A 22,347-nucleotide genomic window follows, 5' to 3' on the forward strand; every position below is an offset into this window, starting at 1 on the left:
CTGTTGCTCGACTGTTAGGGCTTTAGATGACTGAGCATGCTCTGATTTAAACAAAGTCTTTTCTTCTCAGCTGTCCTGGGCTCAGAGCTCCATGGTTCTTCAGGATGCAGAACAGGCCCAGGCCCTGGGCACTGAGCTCAGGGGAGGGAGGCAGTGCTGGAGAATGGCCAAAGCTACAGAATAAATCCAGGCACGTGGAGTCCTGTGAGGGTGGTGAGGCCCTGGCACAGGTACCCAGAGCAGCTGTGGCTGCCCCATCCCTGGAAGTGTCCAAGGCCAGGCTGGGCAGGGCTTGCAGCAACCTGGGATAGGGAAAGGTGTCCCTGTCCATGGCAGGGGGGTGGAATTAATGGGTCTTTATGGTCCTTCCAGCCCAAACCATTCCATGATTCTGTGATTTCTGATGTGATATCCTGTATGTCATGCAGAGATTTTGCCAGGGACTCTGGGCATTGGGTGCAGTGTTGGAGTTGCTCAGGAGAGGCTGCCATTCAATCAGCACCTCTTTGTACAATGTGATACATGTAAATGCACCAGTGACACAAACAGCATCAGCTTGTACAGACCAGCTCAGGAGAGGGTCAGGGTAGTCACCCTGTGCCAGCCCATGAGGCTCTTGTCTGTCCCAGCATGGGTGGCCCTGTGAGAGCTCTGCAGGCAGTAAGGGGTTTGTGAAGCAGGGGGGGCACACACATAACACACACACACACACACACACACGGGTATGGCCCTGATCCAAAGCCAGTGTGGACAGTGTTAGCAGTAGTTGGTGGATGGAAGCTAAAGCTGCTGAGCTTCAAAGCTTATCTGCTGGAACATCAGAATTTGGAAAATTATTCTTAATCAAGTAATTTACAAGAATGATTAAGCTGAAAGGCCTGAGAAGCACTGACAAAAGGCCATCAGGGATGGTTGTTTTAAGTGACAGAGCCTTTGCTTTTGCAGTTTCCTGGCTTGGACACTGCCCTGTGCTGAAGGAGGACACTGAAGGGAGGCCCTGCTGTGGGAGGGTCTCAGAGCCTCAGAGACCCTTGTCTGTGTCACTCAGCCCCAGGCTGAGCTGCAGGGCTCCCGGGGCAGCTGCAGCAGCCCCCCTCTGCTTTTATCCTGTGAGCTTGGTGGGTGTGGCTGCTGTGGGGTCACTGGAGAAGGGCAGCCTTGATGCCCACTGTGGGGCCACTTGGGAATCATTTCCTGCCTGCCTGTCCATCCTGCTGAGCCCATGGCTCCCACACCACCCGTCCCCATCAGTCCATCAGCCAGGTCCTCTAGCTGTGCTGTGAGGGGCCTGGATGGGGCTGGAGCAGTGTGGGACTCCTTCCCCAGCTCTGATCCTGGCTGGATCCAGCTCTGGGGAACAGGAGGCTGTAATCCACCACCTTCCCTGCTCCTGCTGTTATTTCTCAACAAACTCCAGGCAGGCTGGTGTCCAGGGAAGTTCTTGGCAGCTCCGTGGCTGCTGGAGCTTGGAGCATCCTTATCCCAGGGACCAGCCCTGCAGGCAGCAACCACAGGAGTGCACAGCCAAGAGGTGACACAAGAAAAGAAGCCAGGGGGTACATTTTAAATACTTTTATTTCTTAATTTACATAAAGGTATATATTTGGCTTATCTTTTTTTTTTTATACTCTGAGATTCACAATCAATTGCTCTTCAAAAATAAAATAGTAATTTGCTTCTGAAAGAAATCAGAAAACTATTTTATACTCCTCCCTTGTATAACAAGAAAATACACTAATACTCCCATACATCACGTAGTAAAAGTGATTGTAAGTGCTGGTTTACCAGACAATAAAGCCAATGGAGAAGAGAACAGCATTTGGGGTGGAGCTTGGAAGAACTCTGCTTCCCAGAGCACAGCCAGACACTTAAGGGGTTCAGTCACCCTGGCTGTCAGGGGAGAGGCTCCTGGGCCCACGCAGACCTGCCCTGGCAGCGCTGGCAGCAGGAGCCACCTGGGATGGCAGCTTGCTGCCTGCTGGGTCATTCTCTTGCCTCTTTGGGCAGGTCCCGTTGCCTCAGTTTCCCACAGTGTGTACAATCCACCTGACTGCCAGTGCAGGAGCAGCTGGGGGGAGTTAATGCTTTAAAAAAATCCCCTTTATGAAGTGGAGTAGAAGAAAACCCTCGTGATTAACTGAGGGGCAGCTGGAGCCTCCCTGGTGCCTCTGGACACTTGCACAGACCCTGCTGAATGCAGCAAGGATCTGAAGAAGCCTGAGCCTCCCTCTCTTAGCCTGGAACGTGGCAGCAGGGATTCAGGGATCCTGTGGTGAAGGTAGGACTCGTTTCTCACTGCTTTGTTTGCTCCCTTCCCTCTGTCCTTGTTTAAACAGAATCCACAGCACTTCATGTGCACAAAGGGTGAAACCAGCACTGAGCTCTGACAGGGACTGGAGTCTGTCACAAACAAGGACTGCCAGTGACATTACAGAACACTTCAGTTCCCTTTTCATTGTTGACTCCTGAGAATTAAGTTTAAGGAGAATTCCTAATCTCTGAACCTTAGCAGAAATGTTCCATTTTGTTGACAATAAATGCTACAACAGAGAGCCTATCAGAAAAGCAATTTAGAAAATGTGGTTAATCTTCTTTGGTCTCTGAGATGAAATGACTGATTGTTGGGTTGCTTTTTGTTTCTTTTTAAACAGCTTAAAAAGGAATGTCTTAATGGGAATCAGAAATTCATGTGCCTATAAAGCCAAATGTTTGGCTCCCAGATTACAGGCCATGTTTCCCCTCTGAGTGTAAATACTGGCATGAGGTAGGAAGTGAAGCATTGTTGGGATTTGCTTTGCTTTGTTATTTCTAGCACCTGCTTGGTCAGGCACTAGAGGAACACTTCTGGCTCTGGTTCTTCAGGCAAGTCTTAGAGCTATTGTTCAGGAATTTCAGGTGACAGAATCCTTGCAGAGGAGTCCTGTGAGGTCTGGGGAGGAGGAAAGGCTCATGGGATTATAGGAATCCCCAGCCTGGGCAGGGACTTGCTATGGGTGAGCAGCTGGAATTGGAACCATCTCTGCTGCAGTGTTGTGCTGTAGGTCCCAGCACATCCTTGCAGGGAATGGGAGATAAACCCAGATTTGCTAACAGTACCTTGCTTATGGCACAACCAGGACAGCAGCTCCAGCCTTAACTCACATCTAGTCCTGGTCTGACATTTCTTGAGCTGATTTAGTTCTCCTTGGACCCCACGTGCAGTCACTTGTGAGCCAAGAGCACAGGAATGAGGTGCTGCCACCTGCTCAAGTTGTGCTGAGCTGGAGGGGGGATCTGGACTGTGAGAGAGGGCTCAGAACACAGGGAATGGGGGCCTGCTGAGCCACTGCCCTGCTCTCTTCAGGACCTGTGCTCCCCTTCCCCCATCCAGCTGACACAGCCCAAATTTCACTTGTGGAGGCCAGGTCCAGGAAACAAGACTGCAGTGGAATGGCACCATGACCTGCTCCTGCATTTGAGCCTAACCCAGCTCAGGCACCAGCCTTGTCTGAAAGCCCCCAAAGGCACCTTTGTAAAGGTACAAGTACACCCCAGTGACAGGTCAGCTGGGTGTGCAGGAACCCAACACTGCTCTGAAGGCAGAGTCAGCTGCCTGCTCTGGGATACTGGCAGGGAGAATTAGCATTGACAGTCTGAGTGATATGGCATCATGTAAACAAAGCATGAGGTCACTGGCACAGCAGTATTGCACTCCCAGGCCCAAGGTGCAGCCATTCAGCTAGGTGGATTTTGGTATTTTAAAAGCCCACAGGCTTTTAAACCTTTTTTAACCTCCTAGGAAAGCTGAATTTAGCATATGGAAAACTCTAGAGCCTGTAGGGATTTCTGTCCAACGTTCTTCTGGGCCTTTCTGTGACAACCACCAGCATACCCAGTGCAGTGAAACTCTCTCCTCTGTCCCACTGCTCAGTCTCAGTGACAGGTAGGTCACCCACTGGAAATTTTCCTGTGGTGCCCTTGCAGGCCCTGGCACCAGGGCACTGAGAGGAGGAGAGCTATGGACGTTACTCATGTCTGCTATGGTTGCACAGGCAGCTTCAGATTTCAAATGTTTAAATAAAAACTTTATCTAAGTATATATATATATATATATATATCTCATCTAATGTCTCCAGCAGAGATAAAGCATCTTATAACATATTTAAATAAAAAATAATAATCTGAATCAAGCCTTCAGTGTCAAAGAAAAGGTGATGTACAAAACAGGTCCTCAACTAGTGCAGTCTGTGGGAGTGGGAGTGCTGGCAGAGCAGCAGCATTCCATAGGACACCAGCTGCCCTACAAACAATGTGGACTTCATTGGCTACAACTAAAACCATTTACACAATCTACAGTTGCTCACTTGGGCAGCTTTTCCTGGGTCCAGTGGACAGTTGGTTTCCATGCTCAGGGCCCCCGGGAATGTCCTCGCGTTCCACGTTCCCGGCTGCCCTGCTCATCTCCCGGTGCCTGACCCCGCAGGCTGCAGGGAGGGATTTGGTGCAGAGACCCCCTCTGTGGTGTGGAGCTGAAGGATCCACTGACAGCCAGCACAGAAGGGCTTCCAGACTGACATTGGGATGGTGGGAGCCGGAGTCCACGTGTCCTTGCCTTCACTGGCAGCTGCAAACAGGGAACAGAAGGTGGTCACTGGGGAAGCTCCAGGTATGGACTGCTGATGGTGCAGCCCAGCTCCTGAGGTGGTGGGGCCAGCTGTGAGACCCCTGGTCTCTGGCAAAGCTGCCCAGGGTGGAGGCAGCACCTGGGGATGTGCTGAAGCCATTTGGAATGGGAACAGATGCACTGTGACCCTGGCCCAGCCTGCTCCAGGAGGTGACTGCAGCTGTAGCTCCCGTGGAGCCTTAAGGGCAACGTGGAGGCACAGCTGCTCCTGCTGTGGGCTGAAGCAGCTCAGCACGACAGGCTCCATTTCTGTGGACTGTTTTTGACCCCCTCAGCTTACTAAAGAGGGACTGTCTTGTGCCTTGAATTGTCATTTTAGAAATGGCTGTCCCTGGAGAGGCCAGCTCATGTGTCAGCTCAGCAGAGCCCAGCTCGGTGTGCTGCTGACAGGGCAGAGCAGGCACTGCTGGTGGCCCGTGCTGGCTTTAAGGAGCATGTCAGCACCTCTCCTCCCTGCTGAGGTACCACTGGTGGCCTCTCTAGCAGCCAGCTGCTTTCCTAGATAATGGGACAAGGATAACCAGTTCTCTCACTGCAGGATTTCCTGTGAGAGGGTCAATGCTCCATGTCATGCAGGAAATTGCCCCGACCTTAAAAATCAGTGGCTGCTGCATTACAGAAAAATTCCCCTGTGATGGTGCCCTGGTTTCTTTCAAGCTGTATAAAAATTAACCAAAAAAGATGAAAGTGCAGTGAAAACCTTGGTGTGCCCAGGACACAGGTAGTGAGGTTTATAAGCCACTGGTTTATAAGGCAAGTTCCAGCAACAGCACCAAGTATTTCCTCCCGGATTTGTTGAAAAAAAAAACCCTCCAATTTTATCTAAAAGCTACTGTTAAATAATACTGTGTGACTACACATCCAGCCCAGAGCCTGCAAACTCCAGGCAGCCCTATGCCCAAATCCACTCCCTTCTGTGGAAATAACACATCTGCTGTGCTAGAGATTGCATTAAGTCTTTTCCCTCAAAAGGCCATTCTGAAGTGTCTTTCTGAGTTCTGATTTTCTGATTAGTCTTTCAATGCATTTAATTTATGGGAAAGAAATCTCCTCTTCAAAAACTTGCTTTAATTAATTTTGGCTCCAGTAAAATGCTGGGAAGTGTTTATCACTTGTGGCAGCTCCAAGCAGCAGTGCTGTGGCTGTGGGGGAGTGATAAGGACAGCATGGACACAAGAGACAGGGTGGGCAGCAGGGAGGGGAAGGTCCCTGGTCCCTGTGGCTCAGAGGTGTCACCCTGCATCGAGGGTTGCAGAGGGGACAGCCCAGCAACAGGGTCAGGTGCTGCCAGGAAACACTTTCTGCAGAAAATCTGGACTGTGCCAGAAATGGTGGCTTGGTAGCAGCCCATGTTTGACCCAGAGCAGGGCAGCAGGAGGTTTTGTGAACACCAAAAGGTTTTCAGTTCTGGCCTGGGACAGTCACACTCCTGGTGGTCAAGGGGACATGGGTAACATGGGCTCCTATGCTCCAAGAAGGGAACACCTGGAAGCAACCTGATGCCACAAAGGACACTTGAGTTGAGCCCTGGTTTCCCTGTTCTTGATTTGCTCTGCTCTGGGCTGAGGGCAGCAAAGGTGCACACCAGAGCTGGCTAAGGAAACTTCTCTGCATTTCATAAGGAAAGAAATGGGCTGACAGGGGTTTGGAGCAAAGCTGTAGCTTGAAACCTGCTGCTGGTTTGGGTCACTCACCGTCTCAGACTTTCACAGAGGCTGGTGGCATCACAAGCTGATTCACCCTGGTGAAGAGAAAACAAAAGTGTTGTGTGAGAGCTGCAATTAGCAAAGAAATGGATCCCTAATAACGTACCAGGCTGCTAAATCCAGGTTTTGGTTGTTTAACAGTGTTTAAAGCAGTGGGACATTAATAACTGTCCTCCACAATTGGTATAAAGCTGAAACCTTGTCACACAGGGGTGCCTGTCAGCAGTGCTGACAATGGCTGGAACATGCCAAATAACACTGCTGGCACTAATTGACAAGGATTTGGGAATGTCCCAAAGGCATCCAGGTAGCTACTATTTCCCTAAGCCAGTACAAGATTGCACAGTGGCTGTTGGTGTCCTTCAGCCTGACAGCACAAATGTAAACAGTCATCACTGATAAAAATTAAGAAAAAATGAGTTGTCTTTCAGTTTGCAGCTCCTGAAGACCTGCTGTTGTTCCAGGCACCTGCTCCTGGGTGATGGACAGCGTGTGGCAGGGACTGCTGTGTCACCAGGCAGGAGCTGTCCTGCAGCTCTTGGGATGAGGGCAGCGAGGGGAGAGCTCCTGTCTGCTCTGTGGGACAGCAGCAATAGTCCAGCCAAGTCCATCCCTTGCACCTCCTGCTTGTCCTTGCAGCACAGGCCCTGGAAATTTCAACCTTCCTCAGCAGCAGCTCCTGCCCTGTCCCCTCCCATGCTGCTCTTGTTACTCAGGGACAGGAGTGAGTGCCTTGACAGTGACACACAGAGCAGGGCCCGTGGGAACTGCCAGAGGTGTCATCCTCACCCTCCGAGACCTTTGGAACTTGCTCACTGACCTCAGTGGGAACACCCGAGTTCTTCCTCACTGGGAAACCCCCAGCACACCTACAGACCTGCCCTGATGGGGCTGTGTGAGGGCTTTACCCGAGGGCTCTCTGGCTGTACTTGGGCAGCAGGAACATAAATTGAGTTACAAAGGGAGAGTCTCCACCTACCAATGAAGATTGGCTGTGCCAGTGTTGTGGTTTAGGACTTTTTATTTCTCTACAAGAATTTTCTGCTATATGTGCTGCTAGGAGACAATAATGACCAGGTATTAAGAGAGACAAAAGAAGTGGCAGAGCTCAGGGGAGGGGTCCAGCTGGCTGCTCTTTTTTTACCTGGGGGTTTCTCTGGGAAAGTCAGAGACACTGGAAGAATTGGGATGGGAAAAAAAAGGGGCTGGGGCTGCTCTGTGCTCGCCTTGTACACACACACTCGAGTAAGAGAACTCTTGTTTCCCATATCCCTGCCTGAGAGCCCCGTAATTTCAAAGTTATAGTAATTCAGAGGGAAGGGAGCTGCATTTTCCATTCCAAGGGAGGCTCCTGCCTTCCTTAGCAGACACCTGTCTTTCAAAGCAAGAACCAACCTGCCCCAGCAGTGGTTTGTACCTCTGCTGTCAAAGGCAGCTTCTCTGCATCAGTGAAACCCTAGGACAGGTGCACAGGGAGCATCACACAGCTGCCACTGCCTGAGGCCCTGCCAGGTGACAAATTCTCAGGAAGCATCACACTCTTTTGGACACACTAAAACTTAGTTGTGGATCTTCACCACACTTTGTACCTGTCCCGGATTGAGAAGCAAGATACATTCTATTACCATCTGTACTGCAGTTGTCTTGTGTTAAGTGAACAGTTTTCCTTATCTCTTCCACAATCAATCCTTCCTCTGGGGAGACACCTGCTGATAATGGGCCACTGAGTGTCAATGCATGACTGATAAGAACTAGAACATCCCATTGGGAGGTGCTCTGCCCAGAGGGAGGAGCCCAGCATTCCTACCTGGATATAATCTTGATTTTCTGGAACACCAGCATGGCTTTTCCTGCACTGGATTTCCCAGAGGAACAGCTACCTCTTCAGAAGAAGACTGCACCCTTTTCTACAGGATCACTGCTCCAACAGAACCACACCTGACACTCCAGGGATTGCAGCCATAATTCCAATTGGACTGCTGCCAACACCCTGTCCAACAGGGGGTCAGGTTGTGTTCTGACTCTCAGTGTTGTTTTGGTTCACTGCATTGTTTATATTTTTATTTTCTTCCCTAATAAAGAACTGTTGTTCCTGGTCCCATATTTTTGCCTGAGAGACCCCCTTAATTACAAATTTATAACAATTCGGAGGGAAGGGGTTTACATTTTTCCATTTCAGGGGATTTCCTGCCTTCCTCAGCAGACACCTGTCTTTCCAAACCAAGACAGTACCTGACTCAGAACACTCTTTTTCACTGAAATGGATTCAAACACGGTCCAGGATAAAAATTAATCAGTACTCAGGGGACACCTTCCAAGAAATCTCTACATCAGGAATTGGTCCAGTTCAGCCCACAGCTCTTAACTTCACACCAACCCCACAGGTCTCCAAGGTGCATAGAAGCCTCTGTGCTTTTTCTGCTTTTCCAGGCTACAAACAGAAATATTTCTGATGGAAGAGCTGACCCAAGTTTCTTCATACAAGTCCCATTCTTGGTAACCCTATTGCACTGGAAATCACATTGTATTGAACATTGGAATTGTGCAGAATACATCAGAGAAAACTACCTGGGAATGCTACAGCCAACTTCCAAACTAGGAAGCAAGCTATGGAATGTCACAAACCTATCACAGAACACTAAAACTCCAGAGGTTTGAGTGAGCCATAATGTTTGAAAGTCCTAGCTCTTGCCACATCATTCCACGTTCTTAGAGGACACAGGATATATACAAAAGAAGTTAGTTTTGCTGTGACTTGAGCATGGACTTGCATTGCTGACACAACTGGGAATAGACACAACTTTCGTCCTTGAATTCAGCCTCCTATGAAAAAATGTACCCCCCTTTTATTTTGACACCTTTCTCTCAAGTTCTGCTTTATCTCTGTTTCACAGGTGGGAAAAGCGGCCTGGAGGTGCTAATCCTGAAAAGCTTTTCAAGATTTGATGGGAAATTAGACTGCACATGACTTGTGAACCTGCTGGGGAGAGAAATGACTTTCAGGGATCACACAGGAAACTGGTGGACAGGAGAGAGAACTGAAATAGTCCCCAAATTTGGGACAGTGCCTCCTCAATCCCCCTGAAGCCCCATGCTGCAGACAGTGGTCACTGCCACAACCAATGGCAGCGGGGCTCAGTTTATGGGTCAGGTGGGATTTTGTGTACTTTTTTACAGCAAACCTTCAAATAATAAATTTTAAACTCTCTTAGGTGGCAAAATGTAGTACATGGGCTTAAAATAACATGGCTCAAGAGCATCTAAATCCCTCATTAAGTACCATTTGCCTGTCTAATAATGATAATCCCACACTGAATGGATCAATGAACATTGGCTCCTAAATTGTTCTGTTTGCTCTGCAGTGTTTTTTTAATATTGTGAATGTTTTCATTCCTTGAAGAGAGTAGGGTGGGAACCAGTCTATTATTTCTGGAGGAGGAAACTCACCCACATTGCCTTTCAAGAACAGAAGTTGTACAACTTTTTGGGTTTTTTTTACAGACTCCTCTAGCAGTTAAAAATGTGGCTGATTCTCTCTAACTCCACCACTTCCTCTCCTGTAAAACATAAATATTTCTCCTAGCTCCTATCAGGTAATTTCCATGTACTGTGACAGCATCTATAATTCTGAAGTATTTATAAGTCTGTCTGTTTAATATTAAACTACATGCTCTAGAGCTGTTAAATATTTATGCTACGTAAAATGGATCTAATTTCACTGCACCTCGGCCAGTTAGAGACCTGCATGAGGACAAGACAGCCAATTTAAGATAACAGATGACTGGCCAGCATCTTTTACAGGTCAGCCATGCTCTATTTCAGGAACTGGGCAGGATTATTCTCCAGATGCTCTGTCCCTTCCAGCCTTGCTGCTCCCCAGGCCAGCAGCTAATGGAGATTACAGGTTGTAGTGCAGCCAGCACTGCTGGGCAGTGCCAGGGGTTTGAAAGAATTCCTGCTGCCTACATCCAGTGCAAGAACCTTCTCTCCTCCCTGGGCCAGCAAGGGGAGAAGCCAGAGCCACTGCTCACCTGCCTGCTCCAGCTGTGAGGAGCACTGGTGGCATGTGTGTGCCACTGACTGTCCTGCTGAGCTCCAGCGACGTGTCACCTCTGTCCCTGAGCTCCAGCCAGCAGCAGGGTGCCAGGAAGGAGGACACACCTCAGTGTGGGGAGCACTGCTGTGCCCAAGGCTGTGCTTACAGAAAGCTTTTGGGAATGCTGCCAGCCCAGTTCATGTCAAGTTCCATGCCTAAGTTAAACACCACCTGTATTTCAGTATCCTGCAGCTTTGCAAAGCCCAGTTTTCTTGCTATCTAAACCAGCCAGACTCTGGCTTTTGTATCTGAGAAGCACATTAGGAAATGTTGTCTTGGTTTTTACAGTCTACTCTATTTAACATCACTTAGTTTTTACAACCAGCAATAAAATGCTCCAGTAGGGTCCTTCCAAAGTGAAAATAAATCAGTTTTTGAGTTATTGAGCAGGAGGTTTTAGTACTGAGTTGTCAAGCTGGACCTCATTCAGCAGACAGAAGTCCAGGGGCTACAGCTAGTACAGCTGGACCACTGGATTTAGCAGCAATTCCTGCCAGTGATTAAGGATCCTTCTCCTTAATTTCAGTGGAGAGAATTCTGTGTTTCTACTGCAATGTGCCATCAAGTGCCTGTTTGAAGCAGTGCTTTAGGAAGGGACACAGAGGGACCAGTCACTAACAGCAGCCCCCAGCAGATTCCTCCTGTCTGAACTTCCTCAGATGCTGGGAGGTCAAAAACATCTCCAAAAGGCCTCGTAAACACACTGAAGCTTGAAATTTTAGGTGATGAAAAGTTCACAGCCAGACATCCTTGAAAGGTAAGGAGACTTTATGGCCTTAATCTATGAAAAGCAAATCAATTTTCAAATACAGCCAGTTAAAGGGTGTTTTTTTGCATCAGAGCCAACACCACCTTCCACCCGTGCCTCAGGGATGATGAGCAGCCCAGCCAGATGCAGCAGTCTGAAATTCCAGCTACTGAAACAGCAGCATTCAGAGCTGATGATTGAGCCTCAAATGGGAAAAGGAAAACGGAGGCTAAGGATGGTCACTTGTAGCTCCACACCTGCTGTAAGAGTGAATTTTATCAACTGATCTGTGAACACAGGAAGGGATTAGCACTGATGCTGCTGTTACCACTAATTCCTGCAGGTAACTCATGAGAGAGGTGTGGAGTAGGAGAGCTGGAGCAGCCCCTGTAACAAATCAAAGCCACAGCTGTTCTTTCACTGTTTTGCTCACTGCAGAAGCCAAAACAAACCAGAGATCTCTCAGCTGGACTCTGCCACACTCTGAGTGCAAACACCGGTCCCAGTCCTGCAGCACCTTTTCACCAGACACTTCAGGAGGAGCAAACCCAGCAGGCTGGACACTCCAGTTCAAGTGTGTACCTTCTATGCCCTTCATGCCAGAGTTTTGGTAACAGTGCAGCAGGTTAGCTGGGTTAGCCATTGCTGCCCTGCAGCAGCTAAGCCCAGTTCCCAATTTCACCTGCAGCTGGAAGGAGATGGCTTTGGTTCCCTGCTCCACAACAGTTCTCCTGGGATGCTGAGCAAGCTGCCACAGCCTCCAACTCCTCCCCAAAAAAGGCTGCAGAACATTAACCCTCACTATGACCTGTTACCCTCAGTAAGAACAGCAGAATCAAGGATTGCTCCCAGAGAGCAGCTCCTGCTCTGACTGACCTCAAGCTGTTTTGATGGTGCAGTCAGGAATTCTGGGACAAGATGTGACTGACAACATGAATTCCTGCAGAACTCCAGACTCCAAGCAGGCTGCAGCTGGAAACAGGGACTGAAAGGGAAGGAGAGCAACAGTGATCCATCAGCCTAGGGCTCCCCATGAGTGGCACAAGGATAGGATGGCACAGCTAAAAATAGTCCAGGCTGAGCTTCCTCATGCATCTGACAGGTTATCCAGCCTGCAGGAACGGGCTGTTGATGGAGCTGAGGTCAGTTTGCTGGAGGAAAAGGATGCTAAGAGAACTCTGACAAAATTCAGCAACAGTCTGGCACAGGAGGAGTTCCTTTGGAGCAGGAGCAGTGCTCACTGTGCTGCTGCCTGCCCATGCCCTATTCCCAGCCAGGGGCTCTGTGCACCTGCAGCTCTCCATGCCAAGGCTCCCACAGGAGCTGGCTGTGCCCAGCCCTCCTGCACAGCTGCCCTTGCCCTGCATTGTTCAGTCACTGTGGGGTGACAGCTCTCTGCTGGGGACAGGGGCTCCTCCAGCTGCACTGAAGAAATGAATTGGCTCAAATCCCCTTTTCTTCCTGCATGTCAGAGGGCTTAGCAAACAAAATATGATAATCATGTACAGCAAATATATTTCCCCCTCTGTTTGGTTCAGCCCCTTAAAGCTTCACTGACTGTGAGTATTTTCCATCTGTTCATTTAATCCAGGTGCAGATTTGTCTCCAGAGGCAGAAACATGGGTCAGCTTCACTTTTTTCTTCTTTCACATATCTTTACTGAGGAGAAAACTGCCATAAAGGAAAAATCAATAACCTTTCCTGCTATTTTCCCAGGCAGCTGCAGCAGAACAGATGTGAGGATGAGCAGTTTACAGCACCAATCAGGGTCCCAAGGACCTGGATGGAAATGAACTCCAGAGCTCACCAGCCTGTGGGGGTACTCTGCCACAGACCTCTGAAGTATCTGAAGATGTGGGTCTTGAAACTTTGTGCCTGAGTCTGTCTCTATAAGTATAATTCTGCCAGATATTGATGGGTTCAGTATTGAGGTGGAGGGTTCTAGTGCCACGGAAGATCTGTGGCATTAAACATACACTCACATCCTCAAAAATAATGGAGAAAAGAGCAGTGGAGTGTCTCACTTTTGATTGAATGATTGGATGGCAAGGGAGAGAAAACATGACATTAAAAGCAGGTAAAAATTGAAAAAATCTTAAAATTAAATCTTATTAAATCTTAAAATAGAAAATCCCATAGAACTTCCTGATGGCACTTGATTAAAAACATATTTCTGATCCTCCAAAATAACTGCCTCATGATACATCTCTTATCACCAACCTCTGAGCTACCAGGTGTGGGAAATAACAGAACCATGGAAGGAGTTGGGTTGAAAGGGACCTTGAAGATCATCTCTTCCAACCCCTTGCCATGGACAGGGACACATTCCAGTAGACCAGGTTGCTCCAAGCCCTGTCCAGCATGGCCTGGAGACCTCAAGGGAACATCCATCCATCCATTCCACTGTAACAGTCCTGGCAATCCCCACGTGGCTTGTAGTGGTCTGGCAGAAACTTTGGGAATGACCAAGCCAGAGCACTTAAGACACTCCTTACAGGAGCAGTGGAGGTAATACTCCAACAGTTTGTCCCTGTTTCCCTAAAAGATGTCAGTCAGGCTGTGCTGGGTTTGGCTGGAGTAGATTAAATTGAATTTTCTTCCCAGTGTCTCGAGTGGGCTGAGTTTTGGATTTGTGCTGAACATGGGTATAATATAGAGATGTTTTTGTTATTCCTGAACAGGGTTTGTACAGAGCCAAGGCTTTTTCTTCTCCTTGTCCTGCCACGCTGGTAAGGAATTGGGTGTCCATGGGAAGTTGGGAGGAGATAGAGCCAGGAGACCCAAACTGATATTGCACACCTAATGATGCAGGGCTCAGTATATAAACTGGGGAAAGAAGGAGAAAAGGAGCATGTTTAGAGTGAAGGTGTTTGTCCTTGCATGTAACTTCTTGTGTGTAAAGGATGGGGCATGGCTGATCCCCCTGCTCTGATGGGGGATGGCTGAACACCCACCTGCCATGGGAAGTGGGGAGTGAATTCCTTGTTTTGTTTTGCTTTGTTTGTAGTGCAGCTTTTGCTTTCTCTATTAAGCTGTCTGCACTCAACCCACACATTTTTCAGCTCTTATCCTTCCAGTTCTCCCAATGCACTGGTGGGGCAGGTAGTGAGTGGCTGTGAGGGACTTGCTGGGGTTAAAGCCTGGCCCAGGTCAAGGACCCAGCCACAAGTAAATTGCTCTCACACAGCCACAGTCACAGTGGCTGCCTTGCAGCCTGCTGCACAAGGAGAGGTCACTGCTGCTCATAAAGCCAGTACATTTGCAAAATGCTCTGACATCAGGAAAGAGCACGGCTGAATTTTTCATGATTTCTTCCATTTCCTTGTGTCAGAGATTGTTTCTTGCTTGGAAGGCTGCTGCCTTCTGCTCAGTGCTCCAGTCACCTGCATGGGATCTGATCAGATTTTGTCTCTGTGCCAGGACAGCCTTAGCAAAGAATCTGTCTCAGTGAGAATTTAAAATCTCCTCCTGCATGGCAAAGTCCTTCTATGCCAAGAATTCTCCTTTGCAATGCCAACACCAATTGACATGCTGAGTCCATTGGTAGCATATGATTTCAGTGCCTCTTGTACATTGTGGGAAAGTGCCTCCAATCCTGCTTTACAGCTGATGAGCATTCTAGAACAATGTCTGACTTCTTGGGGCTCACAGCAGAGTCAGTAGCCAAGACAGCAGGAGAACTCCCAAGCAATTCTTGATCTGGAGCTCCTGGAAAAATGAGCTTTGTCTCTCCTACAGCATAAGGCACATGGAGAAGTTCCATTCTTGCTCTGGGAGAGCACTAAGTAGCTAGGAATAGTGCAGGAATATTGTTTCCTTTCTCTGGCACAGGGGATGAACCTGGGAAGGTCAGTCTGGCAGGGAATGGGTGGTTTTGGAGAAGCCAGAGCTCTGCCCACAGCTTGGGGGGTCCCAGAGCTGTGCCAGCACCAGCTGCCCCCGTCCTGCCTGGGCTAAAGCAAAGCTCCTGCTGAATGAACCCTGCCAGATCATTTCAAACACCGTGTAAGGACCACAGCTGAGCTCAAACTGCCTGTGAACAGCCACACTGACCTTTGACGCCTCCCTACTCGACCTGCAGGAAATCCAGAGGCTGGCTGAAGTGACACAACAAATCAACAAATCTTCTATATGAGGCTATTTTCCATCTGCATGACTCCAGCAGCTCCCAACTGCAGCAGCAAACCAGCACTTAAAATTCAAGTCCCAAGCTGTTACATTCTTGGTTTTGCTAAGTGGTTATGGAGTTACAAACATGGCCAGTAAAAGGTGAGGAACCAACAGCTCTGCAAGGAGCTTTTTCAACCAATAGTAGAACTATTTACATTTTCACCACCTCTCCCCTTTGTATTCTTAGCACAGATTCCATATAAACCATCTAATAGTCTAATCTAGTTCCATCTGCAGTCTGTGAGTTTTTATCATGCCTCTCTCAGATACTCAAAACTCACTGCTTGCTTCTCTCCTTCCATCACCACAGATCCTCTGCATCTTAATCTGGGCTTTTTGCTGTAAGTTCATGTGGCTTTAAAGGCCAACGATACCTTATCTGGGCTCAAAAAGCATTGTGAGTTTCTACCACTGTAGGAAATGCTTAATTATTGGTCATTTGTAAAGTCAAAACAAATGAAGCAATCATATTCCTCCCTATAAGCAGTGGAGTATCAGCAGTGAGCAAATTGTTCTCAAATATCCCTTTTTTTGGAGTTGTTAAAGTCTACTTGCAGCTCCTGAAATCCTCAAATCCAAACTCAATGCAGCACTGACACATCTCTCTAAAATAAGTGTCCAGCGTCTTGTGATACAGCCCCAGCTATTTCAGAGAAGGAATGTTCTTTTTGGCAATGCAAACCACCAGAATGGAGCACACTCAGCATGTCAGCTGCCACTTCAATACCTGGGAAATGGTTAATGGAGGGGACTCTGGGCTTTGCTGGTCACCTGAGGGGTCCTTTCTGTCTCCAGCTGCTGCCACAGAAAAATGAGAGAAAGGGAGGTTTGACAGCTCTGTGAGTCCTTCCCCTGTCCCACATAATAGAATCTGCAAAGCAAAAATAAGGTCAGACACTTTCAAATTGCTGCAATAGGAGAACTGGGAGATAATTTTATATCCAGTTCTGCAAAAGGCTAAAAATAAGCCTGTATGAGGCAGAAGAAAGAGCCTGAAAATGGATTATTCTCATTTTTCCTGTAATGCAATTTGAAGATGTGCCATGTTTAAGACAGCAGAATGGCTGGACTAGGGATGGTTCTTTTTGTGGATTTTGCTATCTCCTCTGTAAAGAGGATTTTTTTCTAGTGTTTGTACACACCACTTTTAAAATGAAAGACCCACCAGCACTTCTACTCAGCAAGAGCTTCCACATCAGATCAAAGGTGTTAAGAGTAAATTTTTTTTTCTTATTAAATGTTTAATTTTCATTTTATGAGAAAAAAAAAAACAAACAAACCTGCTCGAGTTGTTTAAATAACCTGATTCTTAATATGCAAACCAAGGGGTGAATGACTGAGGCTTGCAGGCTCTCAGGTGCTGAGTGGTCACTGGTTAAAGACTTGAATTCTTTTGTTCTGAATAGCTGCATCAGTGCAGCTGTTTATTCCTGTCTGGCTGCACCAGGGATCCACACTGCAGTTGCATCCTGCTGCCTGATCTGCATTGCTGTGTCCTTGGCAAAAATATCAGCCTCTATCAGGCAGAGAGGGACTGAGCCAGTACAAAACTTGGACAGCCATCATAAGAATCTTTTCTTACCTTTGGAAAAAACCAGAAAATCTGATATCTACATGTGTAAAGCCAGGAATTAAGTTAAAACAAACAAACAAACAAACACAAAAAAAACCAAACCAAAAACCACAAAACCCTCCAAATTAAACCAACAAAATCCTTTGAGGAGTAGAGTATCCCACATCTGCACAGAGTGATTTTTCAGGAAGAATCCAGATGAATTTGGTTTTCCCTCAGCAGCAGCTGGGAGTGGCCATGGCTGGGGACAGGGCTGCAGGATCACTGCACTCACTGCCCAGGAAAGGATCCTGATACACACTAATCGTGGTGATTTATATCCCTGGTACCCAAAAGTTGTCATAGCTTGGGAAAAGGACTTTTTTGAATCCCTTTTCCTAATAAAAAAAAGCACATTTTTCCTAATTATTGATGGAGCTTCTATCAAGTACCAAATGTGGGCTTTTCTTCTGCAGCCCTCCAGGGTGAAGCTTTCTTTGTCCCAGTGCTCCACACTGTGAACAAGGAAGGGATGAACACAAACCACAGACACAACTCTCAGCACTGCTGGGCTTTTACTTCTATTGAGTGAACCTGGACTGCTCCCAGCCTTAGAAATGGCTCTTTGGAATGGCTGCACAGGTACCTGTGATGGAGCTTGAGGATAAAAGTGCAATTATCAGATTTCTGATCCACTCCAGAGGGCCTCTGCCATGGCAAGACTGTGTTGTCTTCCAGAGAGTCTAAAATTTAGCTTTATAGTAATATTGGTCTCACCAATATTCCCCAAGCAGGTAAGAAAAAGAATCAGTACAGTTCAGAGTGCTGATGTTTGGAAATAAAATATAACTGCTTTAGGTCTCCTCTGCAGAGGCACAGAGCAGGAAAGAAACAACACAGTCAAGTGATATCACAGAAGGAGTTGCAGTTGAGTGGTTTAAAACACAATCGAAGTATTTATCATTGCTAGTGCCTCTGACATCTTACAGAACCCATTCTTAACTGTTTTCTCTCTCTTATCACTTTGGATTGGTGGGATTAAATTTGTGTTATAGAATTAGCCCCCAAAATGATTGGATTATTAGCACAGGGTGATGTGCTATCCTATTAGAAATTTCCCAGCCTTTCTTAGCTTTATGTCTACTTTCTGGGGCCTTTTTGCACTTTCTAAAGTCTTTTACCTTTTTATAGTCCTACACTACTACATTTTCTAAAAGCCTCTTTAAGATGTCAGACTTCTGAAGCAGCATGAAAATAGTAATAAAAGAATTGTTTAAAAAAAAAACAGAATTCTATAGAAAGAACTTTTTTCATTAGTGTTTTGTGAGCAGCCTTCTTGACTGGAATTCCTGTGCTAAAAAAGTACAAAATGTGCCAGGAATTGTGGCAATGATAAAAGTAGTGTGAAAGCCTGGAAATTCTTTTGAAAGGAAGCATGGTGGAAACAGGAGGAAGCTTTACAGGAAACAGTTGCTATCCTGGTATCTGCCCTGCCTGGAAGAAGAAATTATTTCTAAGCAAATGCCCAGAGACGGTTACACAAAGAAACAAACACAGAAATCCCAGCAATGACTCCCTGAACGACATTTCACAGAAGTGTGGGAACGAAAGCAGGGACAGCTCAGTTTCCATAGGCTGTGAGAGCAGTGTTCCACTTCTCTGCTCCTGTGCTGGTTCCTGCAGGGGTGGTGACCCTGTGCCCTGACCCTGGCAGGGATGGATGGCTCTCATCTCTGGCGGGTGACACCAGTGCTCGCCATTCCCGCAGCTTAATTGATTTCTTTTGGCAAAGCCAGTTTCCAACTCCCGTTGTCTGAGCAGCAGGACTGACTGCAGAGGGAAAACAAGGCATCCTGAAATAGAAATTCCTCTGTACCCAGCAAGTAATGGGTAGGATGGAGGGGAAGGCTGGCTGGGCAGAAAACAGCCTCGGCCAAAGGTGTGTGGTGCCAAGTGCAGATGGCCTGACAGGTGGGAGCTGGACGGTGAGTCTGGGGTCCAGCACGGAGTTTTTATCCACTAATAGCAAAATGCTGTCACCTTTCCTCTCACACGCAAGCATGGAGATGCTAACAAATAAATCCTGCTCCATAAATTCTGAGGAGCCGCTGAAGCTGCTGGCAGGGGACCTGGCTGACAGCACAGACCCTGCTGCACAAGGGTCCCTCCACAGTCTCCAGCCTTACTTCTCTCTTATTTCACTCTCACTTCTCAGAAACTTGAGTGAAACTGTACTCCAGGAATCTCACTGCAGGATGCCAGTGTACTTTTAACATAGGAGTGGGCACACCCTGAAAAGAGCACCTGTCCTAGGAGTCACTTGAGAGAAATTATTTTGTTAACCTGTAGGTCTCAGATTCAGTCAAAGAGAAAACGTAAAATTTCTAACCAGGCAGAAGACTGAGAAAGTACTGAGAAAGAATGTAAATAAGTTCTTTATCTCTCTTGTTGTTCACATTGTTTATAGTTAAGTTTTACTACTGTATGTCATTCACTGCACACCAATAGGTGAGATGTTTTCACTGCAGGACCAATAGAGTTGGTCTGCACAAAGCACCGTACAAAGAAACCAATGTTTTTAAAACTAAATCTAAGTTATACTCTCAACCTTCTGCACAAAGTCTATTCATTCCTGTCCTACCTCAACAGCGTCAGTTAACCATTATTTATGACAATTGTTCTCCCCAGTTTGCAACACAAAATAACTGTGACTAACTAATACAAAATTCATAAAGAAATGTGAGTCAGGAAAGGGAATGATGCTAAAAGGGAAAGAGAAACAAAACCAGGTTTGACATCTGAATGTTTTTCTTCTAAGAATGAAGCAGTGGCTGTTTGGGAGGCTTGGTTGCTCTGGATGTGGATAGAGTACAACCAAAGCTGCTAAGGGCAGACAGAAACAGAGGAATAATCCCTTTTGTGCAGGAGCAATTAGAGGTGTGGATGTGATCTCCCTCCCACATTAACACTGCTGCAAAAGCTGGGGCTTTGGCAGAACAACTGTGTAAGACACACCAGTGCAGGCAGCCAAGCAGAGTCACCCAGCTAGTGATCAACCAGCCTGTGTCCTGTGGCACCTCCTGAGTGAACCAAAACCCTCTTCCTTGAGATCTCCACTGGGGCTGAGAACAGCTGGGTACCACACTGCCCTGCTCAGCATGAAGGTCCAGGTGGGCTTGACATGCTGAAAAAATGGGAGTGATCTGGAACTCTTCACTATCAGAGTCCTGGGCCCCTCCTTCACCACCTGAGTACTATCATGCCACAGACAGCACATGTGATGCAAAGGGACACAAATCACCACAGTTAGAAGTGGAATGAACACTCTCCTCTCTGAACACAGGAAAGACAAGCCCAGAAGCTTTCCTATAATCAGGTGAGCACCCTGAGCAAAGGAAAATGCTACAGAGGGTGTTTCATCTGCTGCACTGACACCAAGTAGGACTTCTGGCTTCTTGCAGCAACAAAAACACCTTGAGCACCCAGAAACTTATGTTCATCTTGCCATGTCTCCAGGTGGTCACTGCCTGGACTGGCAGGTACAGCTTATGTGCACAAGCACAGCACAAGCACAAAACAGGGCTGGAGAGCAGATCCATAAGCTGGAGAGAAAATGTAAGCTGGAGAGCAGATTCCACCTTCCTGCCTCATGCCATGCCAGGGAAGCCATCAGAAACAAGAGACAGCTTTCATGTCTTCCCCAAATAATCTGCTGTAGTATTTACCTCTTTTTTCTCTTAGGAAATCCTTCCTAGCACCTAATCTCCAACTTCCCTTCCTGCCATTTAAGACCCTTGTATGCAGATAACAAACCAGGCATACCTCATGTCCCCAAAGCCACACTGAAATTCAACTCTGTAGGACTTCCCATCCTTATGACATGAGGTCTTGTTTTTCCACAATGTTTAAAGATATCATTATACAGGAACTTCTCCTTTCTTTGGTATTTATGTATGCTAGTAAAAGGAGGGTGGAACTGCACTTACAGGGCCATAGCACCATCTGTGGCACTGCTTCCAAATCTCTTTCATCCATCTGATAACACAGTGTGAGCCAGAAACTGTTCACACACTTATGTCAGCCCCTAATTTTCCTTCTACCTGTACAACACATAGAGTGATATTCCAGGGCCCTTCTCCTTAAGGTAGATCAAAGCTCCCATTCTCTAGTGGGGGAAAAGCAAAGGCAACTTACAGTCAACCCCAGACTAGTCACCTACCCCCATATTCAGCATGACATTACACATAGTAACTCTTATTTTTCAACAATTATGAGAAAGAGACTAACCCCAGAAGTTTGTATGTCATGTGGAAGCGTCTTCCGAATTACTGTAGTTGCCAACCGTGAGATGATCCGAATCGGTTTCTTTACTGAAAAACAGTAGCTTTTTTTTCACCAAGCTGCAAGAAGGGACTGGGAAAGACTCTTTATCATAGCAAGCCTTGAGTGCACATGTTCCCACACACAGCTTGCTTCCTCCTTGCCTCATGTTCTTGACTGCCAGAGTGGTCAGTGGGGCTCTGGGGATGGAGGCGGGTGGGTGCAGCCTTGACCACCGAGCTCTGGGGAGCACCTCCTGCTCCTCACCTCACACTCCACCGGTGCCAGCACACAGCAGCCCCTCACCATGCACAGCCTGGGCTGTGACATGCTCAGGCAAGGGTGTAAGGAGGGGCCTGTGCTCCCCTCTGAGCCATGTGGCCAACAACTGAGATCCACCAGAGCAGAAGCGTGTAAAGGATGCCCAGCCAGCATGACCCAAGCCCCTGTGCTTCGTGCAGCCTCATGCACTCTGCTGAGCCCGGGTTCTTAACACACAGCCCAACATCCTTTACCTGGAAGGGCCAAAGCCAGGGGAAGAGTACAAGCATAATGTTCAAGAGAGCAAACAGGCTGTGGTGCCTCCCCGTTCGCAATGGCCAGGCTACTCACTGTTGCTCAGCTTTAGCTCGGTCACTGAGGAAGAAGAGGGCTGTGGCCAGGAAGAACATCCCTCCCAGGACAACGACAAACGGGCAGAGCATGAGCGCGTAGCCCAGGCTGAGGAACTCCCAGACCGGCGACTCCTTTGTGCTTTGTCGTATCAGGTCGGAGATCTAAGAGAGAGGGGTAAAAAAATGAGTCACTTTGATGAAAAAGAGACACCATAATAGTGCAGGGAACACGATTTCTGAAGCAGCCACCCACCAAACATGTGTCAGGCTTAAAGTGGAACAGTGTGTTCAGCAGAAGCTGAATGTCCCTCGCACCCTTCAGCCTTCCACTCTGGAGCCTGGGCAATTTATGCTCTGAGGCTTGGCAGGGGTTCTCCACTCACTGTCACTCTTCTGGCCTGATCTAATATTATTCCCACAGCCCTTTCCATGTTCTCCCAGGCTGTGTCAGTGACAGCATCTGTGGGTGTCTGACCTT

The 22,347-nt window shown here is 47.6% G+C and overlaps 1 protein-coding gene across 1 annotated transcript in view; it reads right to left on the reverse strand.

The window, feature by feature from the left end:
- Positions 1 to 1,557: 1,557 nt before the first annotated feature.
- The window catches only part of LOC110482089 (sphingosine-1-phosphate transporter SPNS2), a 133,604-nt gene continuing 112,814 nt past the window's right edge, over positions 1,558 to 22,347 (reverse strand). The window contains exons 11-13 of the mRNA XM_021551033.2: positions 21,868 to 22,031; positions 6,358 to 6,404; positions 1,558 to 4,603 (exon numbers count right to left, since the gene is read on the reverse strand). Of these exons, the coding sequence (XP_021406708.2) occupies positions 6,362 to 6,404; positions 21,868 to 22,031 (207 nt within the window). The 3' untranslated portion in view covers positions 1,558 to 4,603; positions 6,358 to 6,361. The remainder of the gene's footprint in view (positions 4,604 to 6,357; positions 6,405 to 21,867; positions 22,032 to 22,347) is intronic.

Source organism: Lonchura striata, chromosome 20 (genome assembly GCF_046129695.1).
Source record: "Lonchura striata isolate bLonStr1 chromosome 20, bLonStr1.mat, whole genome shotgun sequence".
Taxonomy (NCBI): domain Eukaryota; kingdom Metazoa; phylum Chordata; class Aves; order Passeriformes; family Estrildidae; genus Lonchura; species Lonchura striata.